The sequence below is a fragment of the Polypterus senegalus genome, chromosome 15, assembly GCF_016835505.1.
Source record: "Polypterus senegalus isolate Bchr_013 chromosome 15, ASM1683550v1, whole genome shotgun sequence".
NCBI classification, from domain to species: domain Eukaryota; kingdom Metazoa; phylum Chordata; class Cladistia; order Polypteriformes; family Polypteridae; genus Polypterus; species Polypterus senegalus.
In genome coordinates this window covers 6,950,001-6,973,336 of record NC_053168.1, presented here as the reverse complement: position 1 = coordinate 6,973,336, position 23,336 = coordinate 6,950,001, and the positions used below count along the sequence as shown (strand labels likewise).

The window sequence follows — 23,336 nt, the reverse complement described above, 5'->3', positions numbered from 1 at the left end:
GTCATCTTACTCTGTTACCCCCATCACCTGCATGTCCTCTCTCAGCACATCCATAAACCTTCTCTTAGGCTTTCCTCTTTTCCTCTTCCTTGGCAGCTCTATCTTTAGCACCCTTCTCCCACTATACCCAGCATCTCTCCTCTGCACATGTCCAAACCAACGCCATCTCGCCTCCCTGACTTTGTCTCCCAACTGTCCCACCTGAGCTGACCCTCTAAGGTCCTCATTTCTAATCCTGTCCATCCTTGTCACACCCAATGCAAATCTTAACATCTTTAACTCTGCCACCTCCAGCTCTGTCTCCTGTGCCACCGTCTCCAGCCCATATAACATTGCTAAGTTGACGTCTGACCTTACCTTGTTGTGTTATTTATTCTTTAATATTATTGATCATTTTTAATTATTTACTCCTCTTGTAACTTTCTTTTTGTCATCTTTGGGCTACATTGCTGTGTGAATATGTGATATATAAATAAATAGCATTGTCATTGTTGTTCTAAACGGCTTGAGATTTGAACAACCTGTGGCAGAGACAGACCTGAGTCGCAGATCCAGATACACTGGGAATGCTGCGGAATGATTGGCTAAGCAATATTAATTATCACTACGTTTTGTTGAAAGTAGAGACATTAAGATTCTACCTCTTCTATTCCCTAAGTCACCTATTCCATTTTTTATATACTAACTGCAAATCTACTATTTCAAACATGAATATTTTTTTCAACATATAGTACATCGGGCCTGAAGAAGGGGCCTGAGTGGCCTTGAAAGCTTGCATATTGTAATCTTTGTAGTTAGCCAATAAAAGGGGTCATTTTGCTTGGCTTTTCTCTACTTTTCAACTTATAGTAAATGGTGACCAAAGCTGCTCAGTATGAAATCTGCCCTTTGAAGAATACAGGAACACATAGCCAGATTTAAAAAAAAAAAGCCAGAAAAAGAATTAACTTAGAGAAAACGCACAATAATGAATGACAAAAAAGACAATTGTACCTAGAAAAACAATTCTGTCATTTGTTTTCTCCCAAATGAACCAGAGATTTAACTGTCTTATGAATGCTTTATAAACCTCACCTTGGAGTAACGCGGGTGAGCTCATCAGAGGGATGCAGAATGCGGCAGGTAGTGAAAGTGTAGGTGGAGCTGGTGTGTGACATACATTTACCAGGATAGTGAACTAAATGCAAAGAGAAAGAGAAAAATCTATTTATCTCATTATTCCCGCAAGCCACATGACTGGACTTTCAGCAACAACACATAAAGCTGCATTACCAGTTTGCCATCTAGCATGAACACAGATTAATAAAATGCTGCATGATTCCACTTCAGTGCCTATGGAAAGTCTACACACCATTTCATTTTTCTTTTACCCACAGCTTATAACTCAAAACCTCCAAGTAAAATTTAAATAAAATAATATCGTAAATAAGCTCTTGAATAACGAACAGTATTACAAATCAACAAGCCAAATAAATACAACACCTCAATTATTATAGAACACACACACACACATACTGTATTCAGGACTCTGGTAAGGGAAGAGTGGTGGATCCTGTGCGTAGAAGGACACAGTTTTTAACTCCTTTTCCCTTTATGTCAATAAAATTGAGGAAGAACTGCGGAAGGACCTTTGACGTCTCTTCTGTCAACAGCCTGGACGTCCCACCTCGATGACGTCAAACAGGAAGTCGGTGTTTACTTTTAAACCCGTGACGACAGAGGATGGAGCGAGTTCTACAGAAGTGCCTTAAAAGAAGAAGTGTTGAGTGACAATGTGACATCCCAACCCTTTCTTTTGCTACTTTTTCTTTTTATCTCAGTTAATAAACAGGTGCACCACGGTGGTCCCCAACCCTTCGCCTTGTTTCGTTTTTTATTACTATATATTAGTGCTATAAAATCTTGTCAAGATCAAGTCACGTGTTCAAAATGGGTGCCCATCAGTGGGTAACTGAAGTTATATATTATCTAAAATTGGAAAAAAAATCAAATGTTCAAAACGTTTTCAAAACCTGGCCTGATCTGATCAATAAAATGTTAGAATTAGCATTTAAAGCATTGAGGAAGTCAATTCTCTCAGCTCATTTTTTTATTCTATTTATTTTTATTCATTTACTTATCTACATATTTTTACTATTATTAAGGTTTTACTCTGCTGACCTAGCTCTCTTTCTCATGGGTGAGAGTCGATTTGTTTCAAACTTAGTTTTGTTAAACTTGACTTGCTTGTATGGACTGTTGATTGATTTTAATAAAATTAATAAAAACAAAATAGGTACCCAAGTAAGACAGACACTGATCACAGTGGTTAGTAAGGAGCTAATGGTGACGTGCAGGCTTTTGTGTCAAAGTGTTGCCAAGCGGTGCATTTTGCAAGAACTACTCGTATAAGGAAGTCTAGCAAGAAGAAATACACAACTTAAAACCATGAGCATTGTTTCAAGTATAACCACCAGTTTTAAAAACAACAATAATGTGGGGCCCCTGAATGTACATTGAAAATCAATTTGTACTTCTAGGAAAAAAAACGTTTTGGCCTAATATATATATATATATATATATATATATACACACACACATACACACACACTAGGGGGCACCGCCCCCTGATTGCTTCGCTCGCCAACCCCTGGGTTTGGTTTACCGGATATACAATTTAAAGAGGTTGTTATTTTCATGGGAATTGTTACATTTGCATTATTTTCACTTTTACTTTAAAACTTCAGTAAAAACAATATTTTTTTGTCAATGTCGCATTGAATTTTGATTCCACGTTTGGTGTTACATCGTGACAAAGCAACATTTAACTGCCCGTGAATGAATTTAGTTTCTTTATCTCTAATAAACTACCCAACTTTTTAAAATGTTTGTCCCTGCTCTTTCTTCTTCGCTTAGTCATTGACGTGTCTAGAATGTATAAAATTATTGTCCTGATAAAATTCATGAGAGCTGAGAGCGTAGAAAGTGTGTCTGCCAAAAGCATTCACACAACTGAGAGGTTAGATGACCGTGGTCTTGTTTGAAAATGGTTGTAAGTAGGGCGTGACTTGAAAGAATCTCCTGTTAAAAATCTCCGTCTCATGGAACTTCATTCCAAAAAGTCTCTCAAAAAGACACGTCTTGTCCCAAGATTTTTTTATTATAATTATATATATGTGCCCCCTACTTGCTTCGTTCACCCACCCCAGTGGGCGCGCTTCACGCTAGCCACTTCTTGTCTCTGCCACTTGCATTGTGAAGGGGACGGGATGAATGCATGCTAAGGACGGATCAGCTGATGGCTTGCTACTAGCTGCTACCGAGCTGTGTGATCTGCATGTTGCGCTGTGCGTCGATCATTTAAAAGCCTGTACAGCAGCTGTCCTTTTGTCTCACTTCCTTGTCTCGTGGGACATTAAAGTGTCTCCGAGAAATTGTTTGTAAGTAGGGTGTGACGTGCAAGAAGTCTCATGAGACTTCAAAGTGTCTCTCTGAGATGATCACGTTTCGACCCAAGATTTTTTTATATATATATATATATATATATATATATATATATATATATATATATATATATATATATATATATAATATATCTGGTCCCTCCAAGCAATCTGATTGGTCAGTTTGTCTTTGGTGTTTTGTGGTTAAGTTGATGACATGATACATTAGGGGTGCAAAGTTAATTAACTTTAAAAGGGGGCATTTCATCGATAACAAAGTGAATAACGTAACGTAACGCAATCTGATTCGCCTTCAAAGAATTTCGAAGGATGTTTTCACAGTGGGTAATGGGCACCCATCCACCATTGGTGGTAGTTAAAACACAGACAAGAAGCAAGCGAATGACAGAGTCTATGAAGATTGCTTTATGAGAAATGAGATCAGGAGAGGAAGTGCCAAGCAAGAGAGGTTGAGACACACAAGGATACCCAGTAAATGGATTAAGAGGAACGCTGAGAGTAAACATAAGGCAAGAGATATCAAAAAACAAATATTTTTAAATGTAAACATTAGTTATAAAACTCACTTTGAAAGGTTGTGAATACTTTCTACAGGCACTGTATACATAGTTCACTTTAGCATGATGGTCAGCAGTACGACTGCCATTATCTTCATTACTGTAAAAGTTAATAGTTGATATTACCCAGCATTATCGATTTATTTTTCCATCCATTCACCTGTTCATCCACTTAAGGGGTCACCAAAGACCATCTTGGCAGCATGAGATTATTTCACAGCACTATAGCCACAGTCGGACATTTCAGGCAATTTGTGGTCGTGAATTAAACCAAACATAAGGGAAGTAGACAGAGAAACGTCACACCTTAAAAATGGAGGAGAATACGTAAACGTAAAATCAACAGGGATGGAGTCAAGATCGAAGTCAAGTGTCCAGGAGTGCCGAGGCACTGTACCACAGCAATCTGTAAGGCAGCTTTATGTGTAAAACATTGGAAACGTCAATATGAATACTGATTTAATAAAATTGACGAGACTTAGAGTCATCATTGTACAAAATTACCTAATATTTAAGGCACAGGTTCCACTGTAAATGAATATATGGTTTTTAATCATTTGCTCTACCCACTTTTGATTGTTTCTCTGTCTTGATCATCAACATTTCAATGTATTAACTATTTATGAGTATATTTTTATACTTAAAGAAATATATTTTTGGATAACAAATCTAATCCCCACTAATTTACCATACTTTTTTGTCTGCCATGCTCATGCCTTTCATATTAGGAATATTGTAATACTGGAATTTCTTTGTAAATAGAAAGATACTAAGAATGTCAAATTGAAGAGAATGATCACAAATTAAAATGTTTCATTTAAAAAGGCTGTAAATCAGGTTGAATTAAATAATGACAGGAAAAAAATTGGGGTAAAAATGGAAATGTCAAGCATAATTTCACAACGGGTGACACATTTACACACCCACCAATCTCAAGTGTTACGAATGTTGATTCACATTATGCCAGGATAACCAAAGGAAAGGAAAACCACCACCATATTCAGCAGGTATTAGGTGTGCACTTTTACAAATCAAGAAAATGTTTTAAGAAATTAATTTTTTTTTTTGTGCAGTTGCAACTAGTCCTAGGAGACTAAAGGCTGCCAAAGTCAGGAGTGTAAAGTTCAAATAAAATTAAACAACAACAAAACAACAACTCTATTGCTGTTGGATGCTTAGCTACCTCAGACACGGTCATCTGTAAATACCCCGAGGTGCTCCCTAAACAATAAATGAATGACAGACGGACTCGAGACCCATGGAAACGAAACATACCTCATTTTTAAAACAGCACTTGTGAGATGCTAACGTTCCAGGGCAGATAAATAAGGAGACTGCCTGAGAGAAACAAGTCCAGAGTCGCTCTGAACAAAACTAATAAGTACCTACCACAAGCAAACAACTTAGGTATTCAGTGTCACCCTGTTATGACCAGGGGTGGGTAGAGTAGCCAAAAATTGTACTCAAGTAAGAGTAGCGTTACTTCAAAATAAAATTACTCAAGTAAGAGTAAAAAAGTATTTGGTGAAAAGACTACTCAAGTACTGAGTAACTGTTTGAACATAATAAGTGGTAAATATTTTAGAAATGTTGTAATAAGACAAACAAAAATATAAAATAATGTGCAAATTCTGCTAATTCTAAATGATAAAATAAAAAATGAGTAAAAATAAATAACATTTTTACAAAATAAAGATGCAGAAATAACACAAAGTTCCCAATCTCAGTTTTTCACAACAAAGCTTTTGAAGCCGATACCTACAGTAGTTAACATGGATGTTTGAAGAGTGCAGACTACTTACAGTGACGAGATATCCTGTACACTGACAGTAGGATACTGCAGATTCACTCGCCCGCCAAATAGCACAGCTGATAGAAAATAACATCAGAACAAGGCAGCTTGTGTACGTCCAACAAGTCTCACTTTACTCCGACTGTCTGTGTCTGTGCATGTTGGGTTAAAACGTGAGTGTTCTTCACTCAGCGAAGTGATGGTTAAGCTTCAGCAGGAGTTGGCTCTCATTTTTCATGTATTCTTTCTTTCCCTGTCCGCTGTCTGTGAGGAGTTTGTGCTGCTATGCCGCCACAGTTTGTGTGTGGTCATGTGACTGGATGGCTACGTCTGATTGGTGAAACGGAGTCTCGTGATTATTGTTGCTACATCTGATTGGTGAAAAGGAGTCTTATGATTACTGTTGCTACATCTGATTGGTGAAATGGAGTCTTGTGATTATGTCTGACTGGTGAAACAGTCATGCAGTAGATCCACTGGCGACTTCTCTCTGGCAAAAATATATAGCGTATCTAATGGAAAAAAAGTAACGATTCAAGTGTTGCCCAATGTAGCGGAGTAAGAGTAGCGTTTCTTCTTCACAAATGTACTCAAGTAAAAGTAAAAAGTATGGTGCAGTAAAACTACTCTTAGAAGTGCTATTTTTAAAAAAAAGTTACTCAAGTAAATGTAAAGGAGTAAATGTGACTCGTTACTGCCCACCTCTGGTCATGACTGAGTACAATATGAGGTGAGAGTAACAGGAAATACATTGAACAGATAATTAAGATTTCAACTATGACTCTAACTTTACTTGCTTGAAAACACTGTGGTATACTGTTTAGTGCATGGCTACTGAACATATTCCATAAAAGACTGCTGAGATTGGGTCTTATTGGATTAAATATTTAAATTAGTCCTAGTCTGTAAATTCAGACTGATGATTCACTGTTTTATGAATTCTATATAGGAATTTTATTTCTAGACTTGTTGTTGGTACTCTACTCAAGTCATTAGTCTGTGTGAAATATACAGGTAGGAATTTCACCAAACCACACATACATTATAATAAATTTGATCTTGAAATTGTCTGAAGTTATATAATAAGGGAAGCTCTATTACAACAAATTGCTAGTGCGGCACGTAACAAGGCCTGCATTCATTGTAACATTGTAAGCAAGTAAAAAGGCTACATCTCTGTATATATAAAATTCAACGTCTGTCTATCTGCTTTCCACGAGAGAATTACTTAACAGATTTAGATCGGGTTTTTTTCTATAATTTGCTTGAATATGCGGTTGATTATGCGACTTCTCTCATCGCTCTAAGTATCATAGTTTGCTTGCAGGAGCAATTTATTCACGTTAATCCGAGACAGAGTCTGCGGGCCAAGGGGAGGAGGAAGCGTGACTTCAGGAGAGGGAAGCCAGGCAGGGCCCTCCTCACTCACTTGCCAGCCTCCATTCGAGTTGCTCTACCTCTCGCCATGTTTTGGAGTGTACCTTGCCTCCACTTAGCTAGCAATACCTTTTTGTTTATTGATTTTTAAAGTTTGTCCTGTTTCACTACTATGCAGGCAGAACAGCGGGGGACACCTAGTTGTGAATAAAACTATGTGGCCTAAATTGTTGCAACATTAACAACCAATTTGACATGTTTTAGACCTCTTTCTGGTTTTATATTCACCGACTGACTTTTGAACATAAGTAACACTAACAATGATTTTCAAAAACAGCTAAGAGTTAGCCTCCAATGAAGAAACAAGTAGACCTGATCTAGCATTACAGTGTCATCTTTCATCGACAGTACTGATGCTCCGATTGATTGTCTGATTTTCACTCCAAATGGCTCAATCAGTGATCTGTATATTGGCCGATCTCATAAACCAATTTTTTCAATTTCTGCTTTTCTAAGCTTTACAGTAATTTAGATGTAGTAATCCTTTATGCAAAATATGACAGTACCTGAGGGAGTGCGGGTGCAGTTTTGCTGCCACAATGTCCTGTAAACAGAGAGCAGCCAAGAAGACTTTGGACGAGAGAGAAGATGGCAGAGTAATAAACTGAGAAGAGGGAATCTGAGGAGCTGCCCTCTGCATGAAGAGAAATGGCTGTCCAGCTGAACTTGGAGTGGCTTGAACGGAAATTAAAAGAGGAGCTCCTTTAATAAGCTGAGGCCTTTTTGTTTTGTGAGCTTGCGTTTAGCACATAACCTTATATTTTAAATTAGAAAACAGAACCTACAAGCTAGAATTTGTCCTTGTTGTTTAGTAAATAATTGGCTTGTTAGCTTAAAAGCCAAATGTTTTTACTTGTAAACTAAAACAGGTTAGCCTTGTATCTTCTTGATAAACATCTTATGAATAGCTTGTAACTTTACTTATTGATTTTGCCATATGTGTTATGGATAAATATCTTGTTTCCACTTTTATAATTTAAGGGGATTTTATTTATTTTAGCATTTCTTTATGATCACTGAATGAGAATCCTACAGAATTGCGTGTTGTTAATGAAAAAATGAACAAGTAAAACTTGTGTTCTGCAGTTTAATTGTAAAAATACCACTTGAATATAGAACAGGGGTAACTCACTCAGTTCCTGGAGGGCTGCAGTGGTTGCAGATTTTCATTCCAGTCAATTTCTTAATTAATGAACAATTTTTGCTAATTTGCCTTCATTTTAATTGAATTACTTTTTAAGACTCGGGCCCCTTATTTGCTCATATCTTCCTTAATTAGCAGACAAATATCAAGTGGTCAAGTGAGGCAACACATGACCAGCTAACCTTATAATATTGAAAACTAAAGAAAAGTGTCCCAGAAATACTGATCTGCTCAGGTCAACAAAACATTTTGACGGTGTTCTTAGAAAAATGAAAATCAACAGTTTTAGAAATGTCTGGTGTGACAACAGGCCATGAGCTTAAATTAACAGATTTAATTAGGAAACTGGTTGGAGTAAAATTGGTTCAGGTTTGAGGCCTCAACTTAGCTGGTCATCTATTGGCTCAGTTTACGTCTCATTTTTGTTTGGTTGCCATTTAAGGAAAAAACAAGCAATTCAGAGGTTCGAGTCTTAAAAAAATAAGGCAATGAAAATGAAGGGAAAAAGTGTCGATTAACAGAAAAAATTGGTCACTGATTAAAAAACTGCTGCCAAAGCAGCCCTCCAGGATCAGAGTAGGACATAAAGCTTCTAACATGCATGGTTATGTAGGAGTTTAGTTTAAAAGGTTTTAAAGAGTAAAGAACAAAAAATCTGAATCGGCCTATTCTAGTAACATGAAATCAGTGATTGGTGTCGACTCTACAAAAAACTAATTGTACTATCCTTAATACACAGCATGAAAAAATCAACATAAGCAATCAAAATTAGACACACATTTGCATCCATTTTTAAAATCACTTTATAAACTTGCATGCCATTTTTGCCTCTTAACTCTGTAGTCATTAGGCAGATAAACCAGTTGAAGTTAAGAACTAGAGATTCATGGCAAACTGACATAACACCATGCAAGAGAACAAGCAATGGCCAAAAGATCCAAACTAGCCAATCATATGCTTGCAGGGCATGCTCAAGGATTAGTTCAACCTAAACTTGCACCTAAGTAACATTTAAAGAGCCAAAAAGAACACGTAGAGTGTCTGGGAGAACTAAATGGGCATTCTGGAAAAGTAACATCCAAACGTCAAAAAGCAGCTCCCTAAAGAGTCAGTCAGTCAGTCATTTTCCAACCCGCTATATCCTAACACAGGGTCACGGGGGTCTGCTGGTGTCAATCCCAACCAGCACAGGGCGCAAGGCAAGAACAAACCCCGGGCAGGGCACACACCGTAGGGCACACACACTAAGTACAATTTAGGATCGACAATGCACCTAACCTGCATGTCTTTGGACTGTGGGAGGAAACCCACGCAGACACGGGGAGAACATGCAAACTCCATGCAGGGAGGACCCAAGAAGCGAACCCGGGTCTCCGTACTGCGAGGCGCCACCGTGCCGCCCGCTCCTTAAAGAGTCCAGAAAGAAACCAATACTCAGATAAAGTAAGTCTGTACTACTTCCGACTGTATCACTGTGTCGCCCCATTCTAAACTTGTCATTTACAAATATAGAAAGTATGTGTCAGGTGTTAAATTGCCACAGATGACCAAGGCTATAACACGTTTCATTTTGTAAAAATAAATAATGACACTGGTCAACAAAGATTTTGTCACAGGACAACTTGGGGATGTTTTTTAAAGTTCTTTTTCATGCTGATTTCTGTAGTGCCAGGGTGTTATACCGTGTTAGCCATTATGAATGTAGTGAGAAGTCAACTAAAATGACCCCTTTTATTGGCTAACTAGAAAGATTACAATATGCAAGCTTTCAACCTGACTACAGATCCACATTGTATGGAAAATACGCATCAGAAACTTCAAAACTTCAAAAGACAGTCATCTTATCGAAAGATCTTGACCATACATTGTCCTCCACTCTTGCTTGATGAATCTTTGCCTGGAGGGGGTCTGTTCATTTTTACATTGAAGATGTCTCACTTAAAGTTTTTCTAATGTTGTCAATTATCCTGGTGTCTCTTTAAACGCAGGCAACTCCAGTCTCCGTATGACATTTCGCCTGAAGAAGGGGCCTGAGCAGCCTTGAAAGCTGGCATATTGTAATCTTTCTTGTTAGCCAATAAAAGGGGTCATTTCGCTTGACTTCTCACTACATGCTGATTTCTGAAAGGTACTCACACAGACTTTAAGTTCTGTATTTCTGTATACTGTATTTAGTATATAACCCCTTATTAAGGTACACAGTTTATGTTTAAGTTACATTCAGGATTAAGATGTCTTTAAACAAACATCTCTTGGATTCTTATCTGGTGCCTTTTTTTCCCCATTTGAAGTCTCAGAGTGGTCAGTGATGAGCAATGGCAAACGGTCAAGTCAAACCAAGACAAATGGAGTCTAAGTAGGCTTGCTGACTAATGCTGGACCCTTAAGAGGGATCTTCCCGAGGACAAATACAGCAGGAAGGTTTACTTCTACCCTTTTTGGGAGGAAACCCATCCATCCATCCATTATCCAACCCGCTATATACCAACTACAGTGTCACAGGGGTCTGCTGGAGCCAATCCCAGCCAACACAGGGCGCAAGGCAGGTAACAAACTCCGAGCAGGGCGCTAGCCCACCGCAGGGCACACACACACACACCCACACCAAGCACACACTACAGACAATTTAGGATCGCCAATGCACCTAACCAGCATGTCTTTGGACTGTGGGAGGAAACCCACGCAGACACGAGGAGAACATGCAAACTCCATGCAGGGAGGACCCGGGAAGCGAACAACTTTGCCACCGTGCTGCCCCTGTTCATTCATCCATCCATTAGCCATCCCTCTAAATCCTAACTACAGGGTCACGGGGGTCTGCTGGAGCCAATCCCAGCCAACGCAGGGCGCAAGGCAGGAAGCACACACACACACCCACACACCAAGCACACACACGGGACAATTTAGAATTGCCAATGCACCTAACCAGCATGTCTTTGGACTGTGGGGGGAAACCCACGCAGACACGGGGAGAACATGCAAACTCCACGCAGGGAGGACCCAGTAAGTGAACCCAGGTCTCCTTACTGCGAGGCAGCAGCGCTACCCACTGTGCCACCGTGCCGCCCGGAGGAAACCCTCAAAATGCAAATATAGTGTAAAAATACGTCATTGTCAATTTTAACCATGTGCCAGTTTAATTTCTTGCACTATAGAGACAGTTTGATTAGATATTTGAAATCAGCATGAAAAATACTGTAAGATTCACCTAGATTGAGTCATGTGACAAAAAAAAAAAAACAAAAACAATAGTTCCATTTTGTTACCCAGTGTTATACTCCTAAGGTTAAATTTGTAACAAGTGTTAAAAATATGAAAAGTACTTGTTCACTTTAGCAGCCTCTACACCCCAAGACATGGCTCTGTGACATTCTGTTCTATCAATTAATTTAGGAGATGATTTAAGGGAGAAAAAAAATTAAAATAAAATAATATACTTAAAAAACGGGTTGTTGTGCTGTGAATGATATGGATGTCACAAAGAGGAGGATGGGTACTGATGAGAATGAATGCCCCAGTATTCAGCATCCTGTCAGGTGTCCCACTCCACAGGACATTAGCAGGCTCCCTCACCAGAAACCTCATCACGGGCAGACTTCTGCTCCTGTGTCTCCAGGGTGACAGGCTGGGCATGGCTCGAGATAGTGGCGCTCTCTGTAACAGTTACTTGCTGCCCTCGTGACCTCTCACCTGAGGCCTCCATGTGCTGAACAGGGGTTGAGGTAGTAAGGTCCTGGAAAGAAAGGTCACCTGGCTCATCTTCTTCAAAGTCTGTGAATTGGTACACCTCCTCCAGATCAAGCTCCAGTGGTCTGAAGCCCTTTGTCACAACGCCAGGCCTCGGGTCCAGGATGCCTCCCAGGTTTGGCTGAGCCAGCTGCTGCCAGTGATGCAATGTAGCAGAACCTATGAAAATAATTCAGAGGTCATATGAACAAATTGCTTGGCTTATGCTTTCAATAAACACAAATATAATTAATAACCTCATAACGAGGAAGACAGCATTTGCACTTTCTGCTACACATTTGATCAACAGACCTGACTGACACAAGATCATTTCATTTGTGAGATATTTGGAGTGGTGAGCGACTATAAACACAAACTGATGCTTTAATAAAAGGGAGGCAGTGCATCTCACAGCAAAAAAATTCTTTGAGAAGGCCATAATTTGGGTCACTGACAATGAAATCTGGTATTTGAAAATGAACCTTCTATTTAAACACAAAGAACAAAATTTAATATCACATCTTATTGATGCACCTTTTACCAGCTCTTGAAGCAATGCCACAAACTGACTTGCATTGCTGGACATTTAAACAGCACCACACGGCACAGGATTTCACAGACCTACTTTAAAGAGACGTGTGTTTGAGAAGGGCACATTGTTTCATGTCCATCCATCCATTTTCTAACCCGCTGAATCCGAATACAGGGTCACGGGGGTCTGCTGGAGCCAATCCCAGCCAACACAGGGCACAAGGCAGGAACCAATCCTGGGCAGGGTGCCAACCCACCGCAGGACACACACAAATACACCCACACACCAAGCACACACTTGGGCCAATTTAGAATCGCCAATCCACCTAACCAGCATGTCTTTGGACTGTGGGAGGAAACCCACGCAGACATGGGGAGAAAACGCAAACTCCACGCAGGGAGGACCGGGGAAGCGAACCCTTAAGGGTCTCCTAACTGCGAGGCAGCAGCGCTACCACTGTGCCGCCCCATTGTTTCATGTGCTTCTGTGAAATCCTGTTTGTGTCTTGTGATCCCTCCTCATACAATTTATTATTATTAAACTGCTGTGGGGCAACCTGTTCACAATTAAAGAACACTGCAATAATAATAAAGTTCTTATTATTCAAACAAAACACATGTTAAGTGGCTACCAAAACACAAGTAATAACAGATATCATCTATCAGGACATAACATTCTCAAACCCTCTTACAGAAAAGTAATGCCAATATTTTTTTATTCAACAGCTTAATAAATAAAGTAGAAATGTGGAGAGGTCAAGAACTAAAATGAGAAATGGGGTTTGGGATTAGAGATTTGAAGTGGTATTCTGCATAAATCTTGCCATAATTGTCTGTCCGTCCATCCTTCCTGTTTTAAAGGCTTATCTTGATTTTCTATCCATCCATTATCCAACCCGCTATATCCTAACTACAGGGTCACAGGGGTTTGCTGGAGCCAATCCCAGCCAACACAGGGCGCAAGGCAGGAAACAAACCCCGGGCAGGGCGCACACACACACACATACCAAGAACACAGTAGTGACAATTTAGGATCGCCAATCCACCTACCCTGCATGTCTTTGGACTGTGGGGGGAAACCCACACAGACACGGGGAGAACATGCAAACTCCACGCAGGGAGGACCCGGTAAGCGAACCTGGGTCTCCTAACTGCAAGACAGCAGCGCTACCACTGTGCCACCCTTATCTTGATTTTATTAAGAAAAAAAAAAAAATAATACTAAATTGGCTACAACAGATTCACGAATGTCTCTTGTGTCCTCAGAATCTGAAAAGAGATTTGGTAAATTGTATGACATAAACAGTTCTATAAGCTTTTATCAAGTTAAGGTGGAAAGAAAGGTCAACAACATATAAGCTAATTATTCTTTCTCAATCAACGTTTCAGTCTGTCTACTGCATATCTGTGGGCATGAACTACCTAAACATGTTTAATTAAAAATGACAAAAAACGGGGGACCCCAGGGCACATCCATATTCTTTCATGGGTGAATGCTAGCACCTAGTTTTAAGTGTGTCATCCATTGTTATATTTAATGATATTACTATATAACTAGCTGTCCTCCCGTGGCTCTGCCTGCGTAGTAATGAAACAGGAGAAACTTTAAAAATCAATAATAAAAAAAAAAAGGAATAATTTGCATTGAGAAAAATGTATATTAACCGCTTCGTATCTGAGGGCCTCTTGATACACAATAGTTTTGGTTTTCCTATCAGGAGTGAGAATGAGGCTGTGATCTCTTTGCCAAAAATGTAAAAAGTTGACAAGGTATCTCTGGCCAAGCGGAAGATAGGTATACTCCATTGTCAAACGTCGGCACTGTATCTGATCGTGTTCAGCACTGACGGGAGAGCGTCACCCGCATGGGGAGAAGAGCAAATGGCTGTGACATCTCTGCCAATGAGCAGCTACCCTCTAAAACACACGTGATCTCTATCTCAAAAACGTCAAACGTTACTTTTTAATAATCTCTAGATGATCTAGATATCGCTAGGTAAGCAGAAGCAAGGTACGCTCCAACACGAGGTGAGAGGTAGACCGACTCGAAGAGAGGTTGGCGCGTGAGTGAGGAGGGCCCCACCAGGCTCCCCACTCCCGAGCCATTGCCAATATCCCCTCGGCCCACAGCCTGTCTCTCGGATTTGCGTGAATAAATCGGTGCTGTAACTAAATTATGATACTTTGCACAAAGAGAGAAGTCGCAAAATCAACCGGAATGTTCAAGCAAATTATTGAAAAAAACTCAATCTAAATCCGTGAAGTAGTTCTCTCATTAAAAGTGGACAGACGGACGTTGAATTTTATATATACTGTATAGAGAGAAATAAAACCTGTCCACAGTGAGGACAGACATCAGAGCCTTACAATACTGAATAAACAGCGACAAGGTTTGGAAAAAAACATGTACACATGGAGTAATAAAAAATAAAAATAACACAGCCCATTACTGGAGCCCTGATACGCTCTGCTGCCCCGTATTTCTTTTCTTGCACCAGATCCTGCTGAGATAAGCTCTGTGACCACTGAGTTGGATTAAGCGGATTTAAAAATGCTATGTCATGTTGTCACTACTGAAATTTCTGTTATATATTGGGATCAAAACTGTTCATTTAATTGACCATTTTCTGTTCTCTTCTGCAATAACACCAGGTGGTTGATCACAAGGCATTCAATTATTTTCACTGGGAACCCAATCCACCATAAAGAAGAAAATAAATATTAAAATCACCTTTTAAAAAAGAAAAAAAAAAAAAAGAATTCTACATAATAATGAATGGCTGCATCCTGTGAATTAAAAATTGTGTTGAAAGCATGCATGAAAACATCAAAATCCAAATCATTTAATCCATTGCTTAATTTACTGCAAAAAATATATTCAAGTGTCCTGTGACGAAAATCTATTTCTAAAAACACAGTTATCAGAATAACTATAAAACAGAATGACATGGTCAAAAAATGAGACATACAGAATGCAAAGATATGAAACAAATGCACATACGTCAGAGAAGAAGGAAAACAAAAAGCAAATGAATAAGAAAATGGGTAGTGTTTATTGAAAGATCACGGGTATAGATTTTGAATAGCAATTTATATTTTAAAAGAAATCAAAGACAGTGAGACATTATCGGAGCTGAAAAGAACTTCACAGAGTAGAGAAAATTTAAAATCTTAGAATAGAAATAAGTAACAGACGTACAGAAATGAAGAAGGAAAAAAAATAAGATGAGGATAACAGCAGTAGACTAACTTATTGATTGTACAGGAATACACCAAGTCAAGGCTCTCCGAGGATCTCTGGGCACTAAAGCTAACACTGCAAGGTGCTGTGGATGAGCTGTCCGAAAACAAAACCAACATGGGACACGAGTTACCGACCACCTGCTGAATGTCACACATGAATCATTTATCAAGTGAAGATAACGTATGTCAGCATGCAGGACTGTATCAGTGCTACGCACAATTACTTCATGGAGGCTGTAGGCAGTGGTGCCATCATACAGTATATCTGGATTGATTAGCACTATTAAAACTACTCGTTTATTTCAGAAGGTAGGATGCATAAAACGAGTGGAAAAGTAGATGCAAGAACGGAGAACGTGAAAACATAACGCAGACTTTATTAGAGCATAGTGTGATATATGGCCAGTAATTTATCCTGGCCAATACCCCCAAGCCGCCAGATGGAGCACTCCCTGCGACGTGGTGATGCCCCGAATTCCAGCAGGGCATCATGCACTTTGGAGTTTTAATGCACAGCCCTGCTGGATAACGTCGGGGCCGCTGCAGGGAGGCCCAGAGACGTATATTTTCCATACAGCCCAGAAGTCATCCCCGTCACGGGGACAGAAGAAATGGAGTTTTACCTGACCCGGAAATGTTAATATAGTCACATGGACTGGGGGGGATCAGATGCACTTCCGGGTCAAGGACTATAAAGAATTATGGGAAACCCCAGCGAGATGAGCCGAGTTGAGAGGAAGGGTGACTGAGCTGCTGGGTGGATTGGAGGGTTTGATTAATGTGTTATTGAAAGTATAGGGGAGGTGGAGGTGCTTTGTGCACTTATTTGTATTAATAAAATAATTTCTTGGACTTTTATCTGGTGTCTGGCGTCTGGTTTGACGGTTCAAAGGGACGACAGCGCCCCCTATCTGTCACAACAGTTATCAACATCATGTGCTTTTGCATAAAAGCAAGACTATGCTAATACTAGTGAGTTGTTTCAGTGCTCACACATTTGTCGTTTTCCTAATTTTATTTCTCAGGATGAGTTGCTGACAGCTCTTGTATGTGGCTCGGGTTTAGTTTTTTTGTCACGTTTTGGCGCCAAGTTGCAGTGGCTCACGCTATAACGAGCTCTTGGCTTCCTCTGTGAAGCTTCGTTTATCGCCTGTAAGTGACTGCTCGTAGGCGTTGGAATTACATTGGAAGGAAATTAGACTTGGGCAGTTAAGACCGCATTGTGCCCAGGTCATGTATACACGTAGTGTACTGCCCACTGGTGACTTGTGTAAATAGGTAAAATGAATTAATCACAAACACGTGGACAGTTGGAACCTTAAGGGTAAACTTCGCATAAACACTAAAGTTTCTTTACTCAAACGTTACACTTGGAATAAGCTACCAAGTAGTGTGGTAGACAGTAAGACTTTAGGGACTTTTGAAACTTGGAAGAAATAACTGGATATGACCGGTGAGCTTTGTTGGGCTGAATGGCCTGTTCTCATCTAGTGTTCTGAAGTATGTGGGGATACTTCTGATTTATGCTGCAAAAGTAATTTGCATCTGCAACCTGACAATTCACCAGTTGTATTGTTAATATTAACACAATTCAATAAGTGCACAGTATAAATATTTGGTATATTACTAAACATACACTGCAGCACATGAGGCTGTCTTGGGGCTGCTCGAATATTTCTGCGATACTCTGTCAGAAGACGAGAAAGCTTAGAAATGCAGTGTGATTTGCTTGTTCTTTTGCCATGCACTATTGGTGCTCTTTAGTTGCTCTCTAATAAAACTTTTTGATTTATTCTGACTTTAAACTTTGTACAGTTTTGCCAATCACTAAAACATTCTCTGAATTTTCATTAATTTCCCTTGGCTGCAGCGGTCGTCTAAATGATGAATAACAACAAGAGTGGCAGAATGGCATTTGTTAGTCACATCACACCCTATAGCTGCGACAAAATATTCATAAGGCTTACTCTCGCTCCTTTTTCAAAACAGAAAATATAATTTTCCAGTTTTTTTTTCCCCCAATTAGGCTCAAAAAGCAGACTGTCCAAATCAACGGCCCTCCTATTTGCAAGCCTACTTGTAAAGAGTTTCAGGTCAGATTTAGGATGGCCGCTATGCTTTAATCCTACAATGTGCCTTGTTCCTTTAATTACAAATTAGCTTACAAACAAAAATATGAAAAACAAATTGGTTAGGTGGGAAACGCTAAACAGATTCCGAGCATCAGCAGTAGCCTTAAATATGCAGTAGTAATTTAAAAGATAATTTAAAAGACATTTATCACTAACTGGATACCCCAACTGTGTCAAATGCGCTTACAGACAGCAAGTTCCTGTGGGATGACTGAAACCTCAAAACCTCTGAGCTAGAAGACATGCTTTTAGAGGGACTCAAACCAGCAGCATGGACGACTGTCTCTAAAAAAAAATGAATACCGAGTAGACAGAGAGCCAGACTTTGGATGACACATGAGGGACCAGAGAGAGTCAAAGAGCAGAAGGGAGAGGGGCCTGTGAGGTCTTTTTTCACCTTCAAGGGGCTTGACTATTTGCAGCTTTTCAGGCAGGTAGGAGCGGCTGGAGAAGGAGAGGAAAGACAAGCCCGAGTGTGTAGTGCCCAGGGACATGATGCTGTCAGTGGGAGTCAGGGAGCCACTGTACATCTCGCCCTTCTCTGCGAGGTCTCGCAGCTTTCTTTCGCGGTCCTCTTCAAAGAAGCGACGTTCACTTATGTAGTTCTCACGTCGCAAAGACAGCCTCCGCAATGCTGCCTCCAGGTCATGGGATCCTGGAGTTCCCGGAGTTCCAGGCTTTTTATTTGGATCTTCACTACAACAACAGAAAAGAAAGTAATTGAGTAATTGAAACTAAGTCATTAATAATAACAATTCAATATGGCTGCTCAGAATAACTTGACAAAAAATAAAATAAATAAAATGGCCAAAACCAAGAGCACAAAAAGCTACAATACAATGATTCAGTTATTCTGACGAAGGGAGCCATCGTGAACTCATTCGGGAACACACAGAATCAATAACAAGCACACATTTACATAACATTTTAAACATCTTAAGTGGTCTTTAATGGAGTTAGAAGCGCCAGCAGTAAATTTTGACAGATTTTGTAGGTTGATTTCTTTAGCATTTTACCTAAAGATAAATTATTCTCTTCCCATAGAACCATAGCCCCATTTTAAAATATAAAAAGTCTATTGCTGAAAAAAAAAAAAAAATCACATCACTTCTTAAATATCTGACAAAAATTAATATATAAGTTGAGAGTTGTTAGTGTTTTTTCATGTACAAATACATTCAACATGCTAAAACGTTTTCCACTTACAAAAGCTTACAATACAGTGCTGCTTCTAAGCATTTCATACAACATATCTCAATGCAAAGCAACTGACTGCTATTACTATTATCATCATCATTATTATTATTACTATTATGCTAAAAAGGGATTACAGGCAGTCCCCGGGTTACGTACGAGATAGGGACTGTAGGTTTGCACTTAAGTTGAATTTGTATGTAAGTCAGGTCCATTATTTTAATAAATGCTATTGTTGACTGACTGTAACCAAGTGCTCTGCCAATGAATGATGGAGTTTCACCTCTCTCTGACCTTTTTATTATTTCTACTTTATTTTCAATGGTGATGATTTTTCTCTTCTTTACTGTATCACCAGCACTTGCATCAGATTTGTGTATCAGAGATATTCTTGAAGGGTGAAGACAAAAGGTTATGATGAGCTCTTCTGCACAGCACTCTCCACACTATCACAGCAGGAAGGCACCCGCCGTCAACACGTCTGATGTACTGACGAGAGACAACTTCCTGCTATATGCGTAACAGTACAAGCAGGCTTGCTATTGAGAATGACTGGGAGCAGCGAGGGGGGTTCACCACCCGCCTACCTCACAGTCACCTCAACTACAGTATGCAGCCTGCAGCGTCCACCCACTGAGAACGAACACGGTTCGGCCAAAGGCAGGTAATGATTCACCCACCATTGCCCACATTCAATAGGCAGCCACCCAAGGCACACTACAATGTTTCCCCCAGCTGCCCCATTCACCCTCAATGGCCTCCGTTCAGCCACAACCAGGTCACCGCTTGCAGCATTACCAGCTGCCCACCGAGAATGAACGGGGCAGCTGTGCGCGGTGGGTGGGCAAAGAAACACCCCCCTCCGCTCCATCCAGCCTGCGTCTAGTCAGAAGTAGTAGCTGCGGCGGCATAGTGGGCGGGCAGCGAACCACCCCATCAAGCCTCCGTCCTGCACACGGGCGATAGCTGTGGCCCCGGTGACTGTGGACCATGGGTCACCACTTGCTGATGGGAGCCGCCCAAGGGACACTATACTGAGCGAGCAGCGAAATTGCCCCCCTCCAGCCTCCGTCCAGCCACCGCCTGTGGGTCCCCAGGCCAAAAATGGCGGAGCGGCAGTTACTGAGGCGCGTGCATTGCAGCTGCGGCCCCGTTCGTAAGTCGTAGGTTGGATGTCCGTAACCTGGGGACTACCAGTATATAAAAAGAAAAAACAAGCAAATCTTAAGAAGTTGTTTCTCCATCTTTGTGTGGTCTTCCCTTCATATCCTCAATGATGTGTCGGTTTGGCTTGCTGAAGTTTTCAAATTGGTGTTGTGTGTGTGTGAGTGGACCCTTCAATGGTCCCCTACCCGAACCTGTGCTGCAAGGATTGGCTAATTGTAATTATGCTTCTAAATGCTCTGCAATACTTTTCAATATGCAATATTCAGCCAGTAATTCACACTGTGACAAAACATTTTGCATTTTTAAGAATAAGTTTCAACCACAGACATTTTCCAAACAACATGATCGATAAAACAAGCTGATCAAGTTGAAGAAATGTCTATTAGGTTTCTGAATGTGGCACTGGGATTTGATTTCAGAGGTTTAAATAAGTGTACAGGATTGCAATATTATTATTTCTTACCAGCAGAACTTAAAATGAATTAAGAGAAGACATATATTTCCTTTTAATGTATGTTAATGTCTGATTATGTACATTTTTTAAGATAGTAAAGAAACAGTTATGAAAATATCTCTTTAAATTTTTTTGGCATCTGTGCACACTGTATTACTGTATCAGAAGACAGCTAAATGTAATTAGATTAATATATTAACGTTTGCTTATATTTTAACTATTAGGTGCTTTGAAAAGCTAATTAAAAATGTTTGTATAATTTCATATGACATATTGTTGGGGTGGTTTATATTTTTAATTGTATGTTGCTTTGAGTTTTATTCTAACTACTGTATATATGACTCCAAATTTCTAAGGGGAAGTGGACAATATAAAAATGTATCAAAATTATTTTACGCATGTACAATAAATTCAGTTAATAATAATGGATATACTGTACATCACACTACTGCTAGGTGCAAGATTGAGCATTGCAGTATAGAAACTGACTCACTCACTGCTCCACCAGTATTGATTTAACCATCAGAGCTACAAAAATCCAATTCAATAATAAAGACATTTAAGTGGGGCTTCCCTTCAACGACAGACACATAAGTTGACTTTGAGCAAAATGTGCTGAACATAATGGAAGGCCGAGTCAAGAACCGGACACACGCTATACAACAGTAAATGACTGTGTACATGAAGACGAACATAATTAATCTTTCCAAATGTATTACAGTTTTTGTGATTAATCATTTCTGCAGACTGTTATGCCATAATAAATCCTTAAAAAAAATGAATAAAGCCAAAATCTTCTTGTCTTCCTAATGTACATCCTATGTACTGCTCTACTATATGGTAGCAAACAAAATAACACGTCAGGTTTTGAAGGGAGAAATTAACGTATATACTTGAGAGTAAGTTCTCCTGCGGATAAGACTGGGCTTGATTTTACCGTATAATTTCCGGTATTTTATGATGTCGGGCGTATAAATCGACTGCAGAAAACTCACTCTATTAGTCCTACAGATTATGATATGCTAACGCACGCACGCCCACCCAAGAGAGGAACCATGAAGCACACAGCCTTTTTGTTCTATGTGAGTGCAGCAATGCGTTGTATCAGCGTGTGCTCCTAACCTCTCTCTCCATTGGGCCTACGTGACCACACAGTGATACCTGAATTATTCCGAAGCAACGTTTGCACTGATTAGTGTTTTTTTGTAACTCACACCCTCATACACCTTTATCGTAAGAGCATCCCTTAACTACGATGGAGCGTTCGATCAGAAAGGAAAATATGAAACTGGTTTTAAATTAAAAGAAGTTGGTAACTGAGCTGCTGCAACAAAATTCGATGCGTCTGAGAAACTGATGTGAGATTGGAGGAGGCAAAAAAAAGATGAAAAAGAAATAAATAAATAATTAAGTGTCACATTTTTCAACGGGCGTATAAGTCGGGGTCTGATTTTATGATTGATTTTTCGGATTTCAAGATTCCGATATGCGAGTATATAAGGTAGCTATGCAAGAAATATTATCAGATATACATACATAGTGAACTGTTAAAATACAAAAGAAAGAAAGCACAGTATATCAAAAGCAGAAGCGAATCTAACCAAATATTGCTCAGTGTTGGCATATGCGCCAACTTCAAAACAACCAATAACTTTATATTTTAACTCGTGGCATCTCCAATAGGCAATGGCAACCTTTAATATTTTTATGTAAAAGATTTTCTTTATATCTGTCCATAGTTCTTAACTGTAAAGGAACTCTTAATGGCTCATAATAACACAATTTCTATAAAACTACTCAATTACTTAAACTTTACACTTTTAATAATCCAAAAAAAGACCCCAGTGAATGCTTTGCTTTCCCACAATCACACGCTGCTAGGTGCCCTGCTGAGAATATGTTTCTGCCACACAGCATCACTACTGACCTTTCATTGCATGATTCCGTTTCCAGAATGATGCTGTTTGTGCGGTTGTCTATGACAATGTTGGTTACATCTCCACCATAAAAACTTGACCGGGGAGTGCTGCGGCAACTGGATGCAGCTGAAGACTGGTTAGATCCGGGGATGTTCATGGGGGAAGGAGCCAAAGACCTCTGCTTTACAGTTTGGTTGATATTTTTCACAGTTTCAAACACACGCCTGTGGTGTATCCTGCAAGCAGAGCCAAAATGGTTAATGGAAAATACCCAATACAAAAAAAAAAAGTAAGTAGTCATCTACATTGCTATGACGTGCCTACAATAAACAGACAGCAGTTATTCCACTCTCACTAGAAGTCACATCAACTTAAAAATGCCCATCCATGTGCAGTGAAAATGTTTTGGGTTAAATCGAATGGATAATTTATTTAGTCTCTTATAAACAGGTATCATTCTTCTCAGAATTCATCGAACTTTAATGTGATGTTGTTAGATTTTCAGATTCTTCTTCCATTTTTAAATTATAAACTAAAATTTCATGAAAGTCGTGGTTTTTACTTTTGATCAAGTAAACTTTCTTGCACAGAAACAAA

At 39.6% G+C, this 23,336-nt stretch overlaps 1 protein-coding gene across 6 annotated transcripts in view; it reads right to left on the bottom strand.

The window, feature by feature from the left end:
- Window positions 1-23,336, bottom strand: part of trak1a (trafficking protein, kinesin binding 1a) — a 287,907-nt gene that overhangs the window by 12,078 nt on the left and 252,493 nt on the right. For 4 of the 6 annotated variants that reach the window (XM_039736347.1, XM_039736351.1, XM_039736350.1 and 1 more), the window contains 4 exons: window positions 22,748-22,975; window positions 18,403-18,701; window positions 12,064-12,279; window positions 1,075-1,177 (listed from right to left, as the gene is read on the bottom strand). In XM_039736347.1, the coding sequence (XP_039592281.1) occupies window positions 1,075-1,177; window positions 12,064-12,279; window positions 18,403-18,701; window positions 22,748-22,975 (846 nt within the window). The remainder of the gene's footprint in view (window positions 1-1,074; window positions 1,178-12,063; window positions 12,280-18,402; window positions 18,702-22,747; window positions 22,976-23,336) is intronic. The other 2 variants (XM_039736348.1, XM_039736352.1) reach the window with 1 other exon arrangement.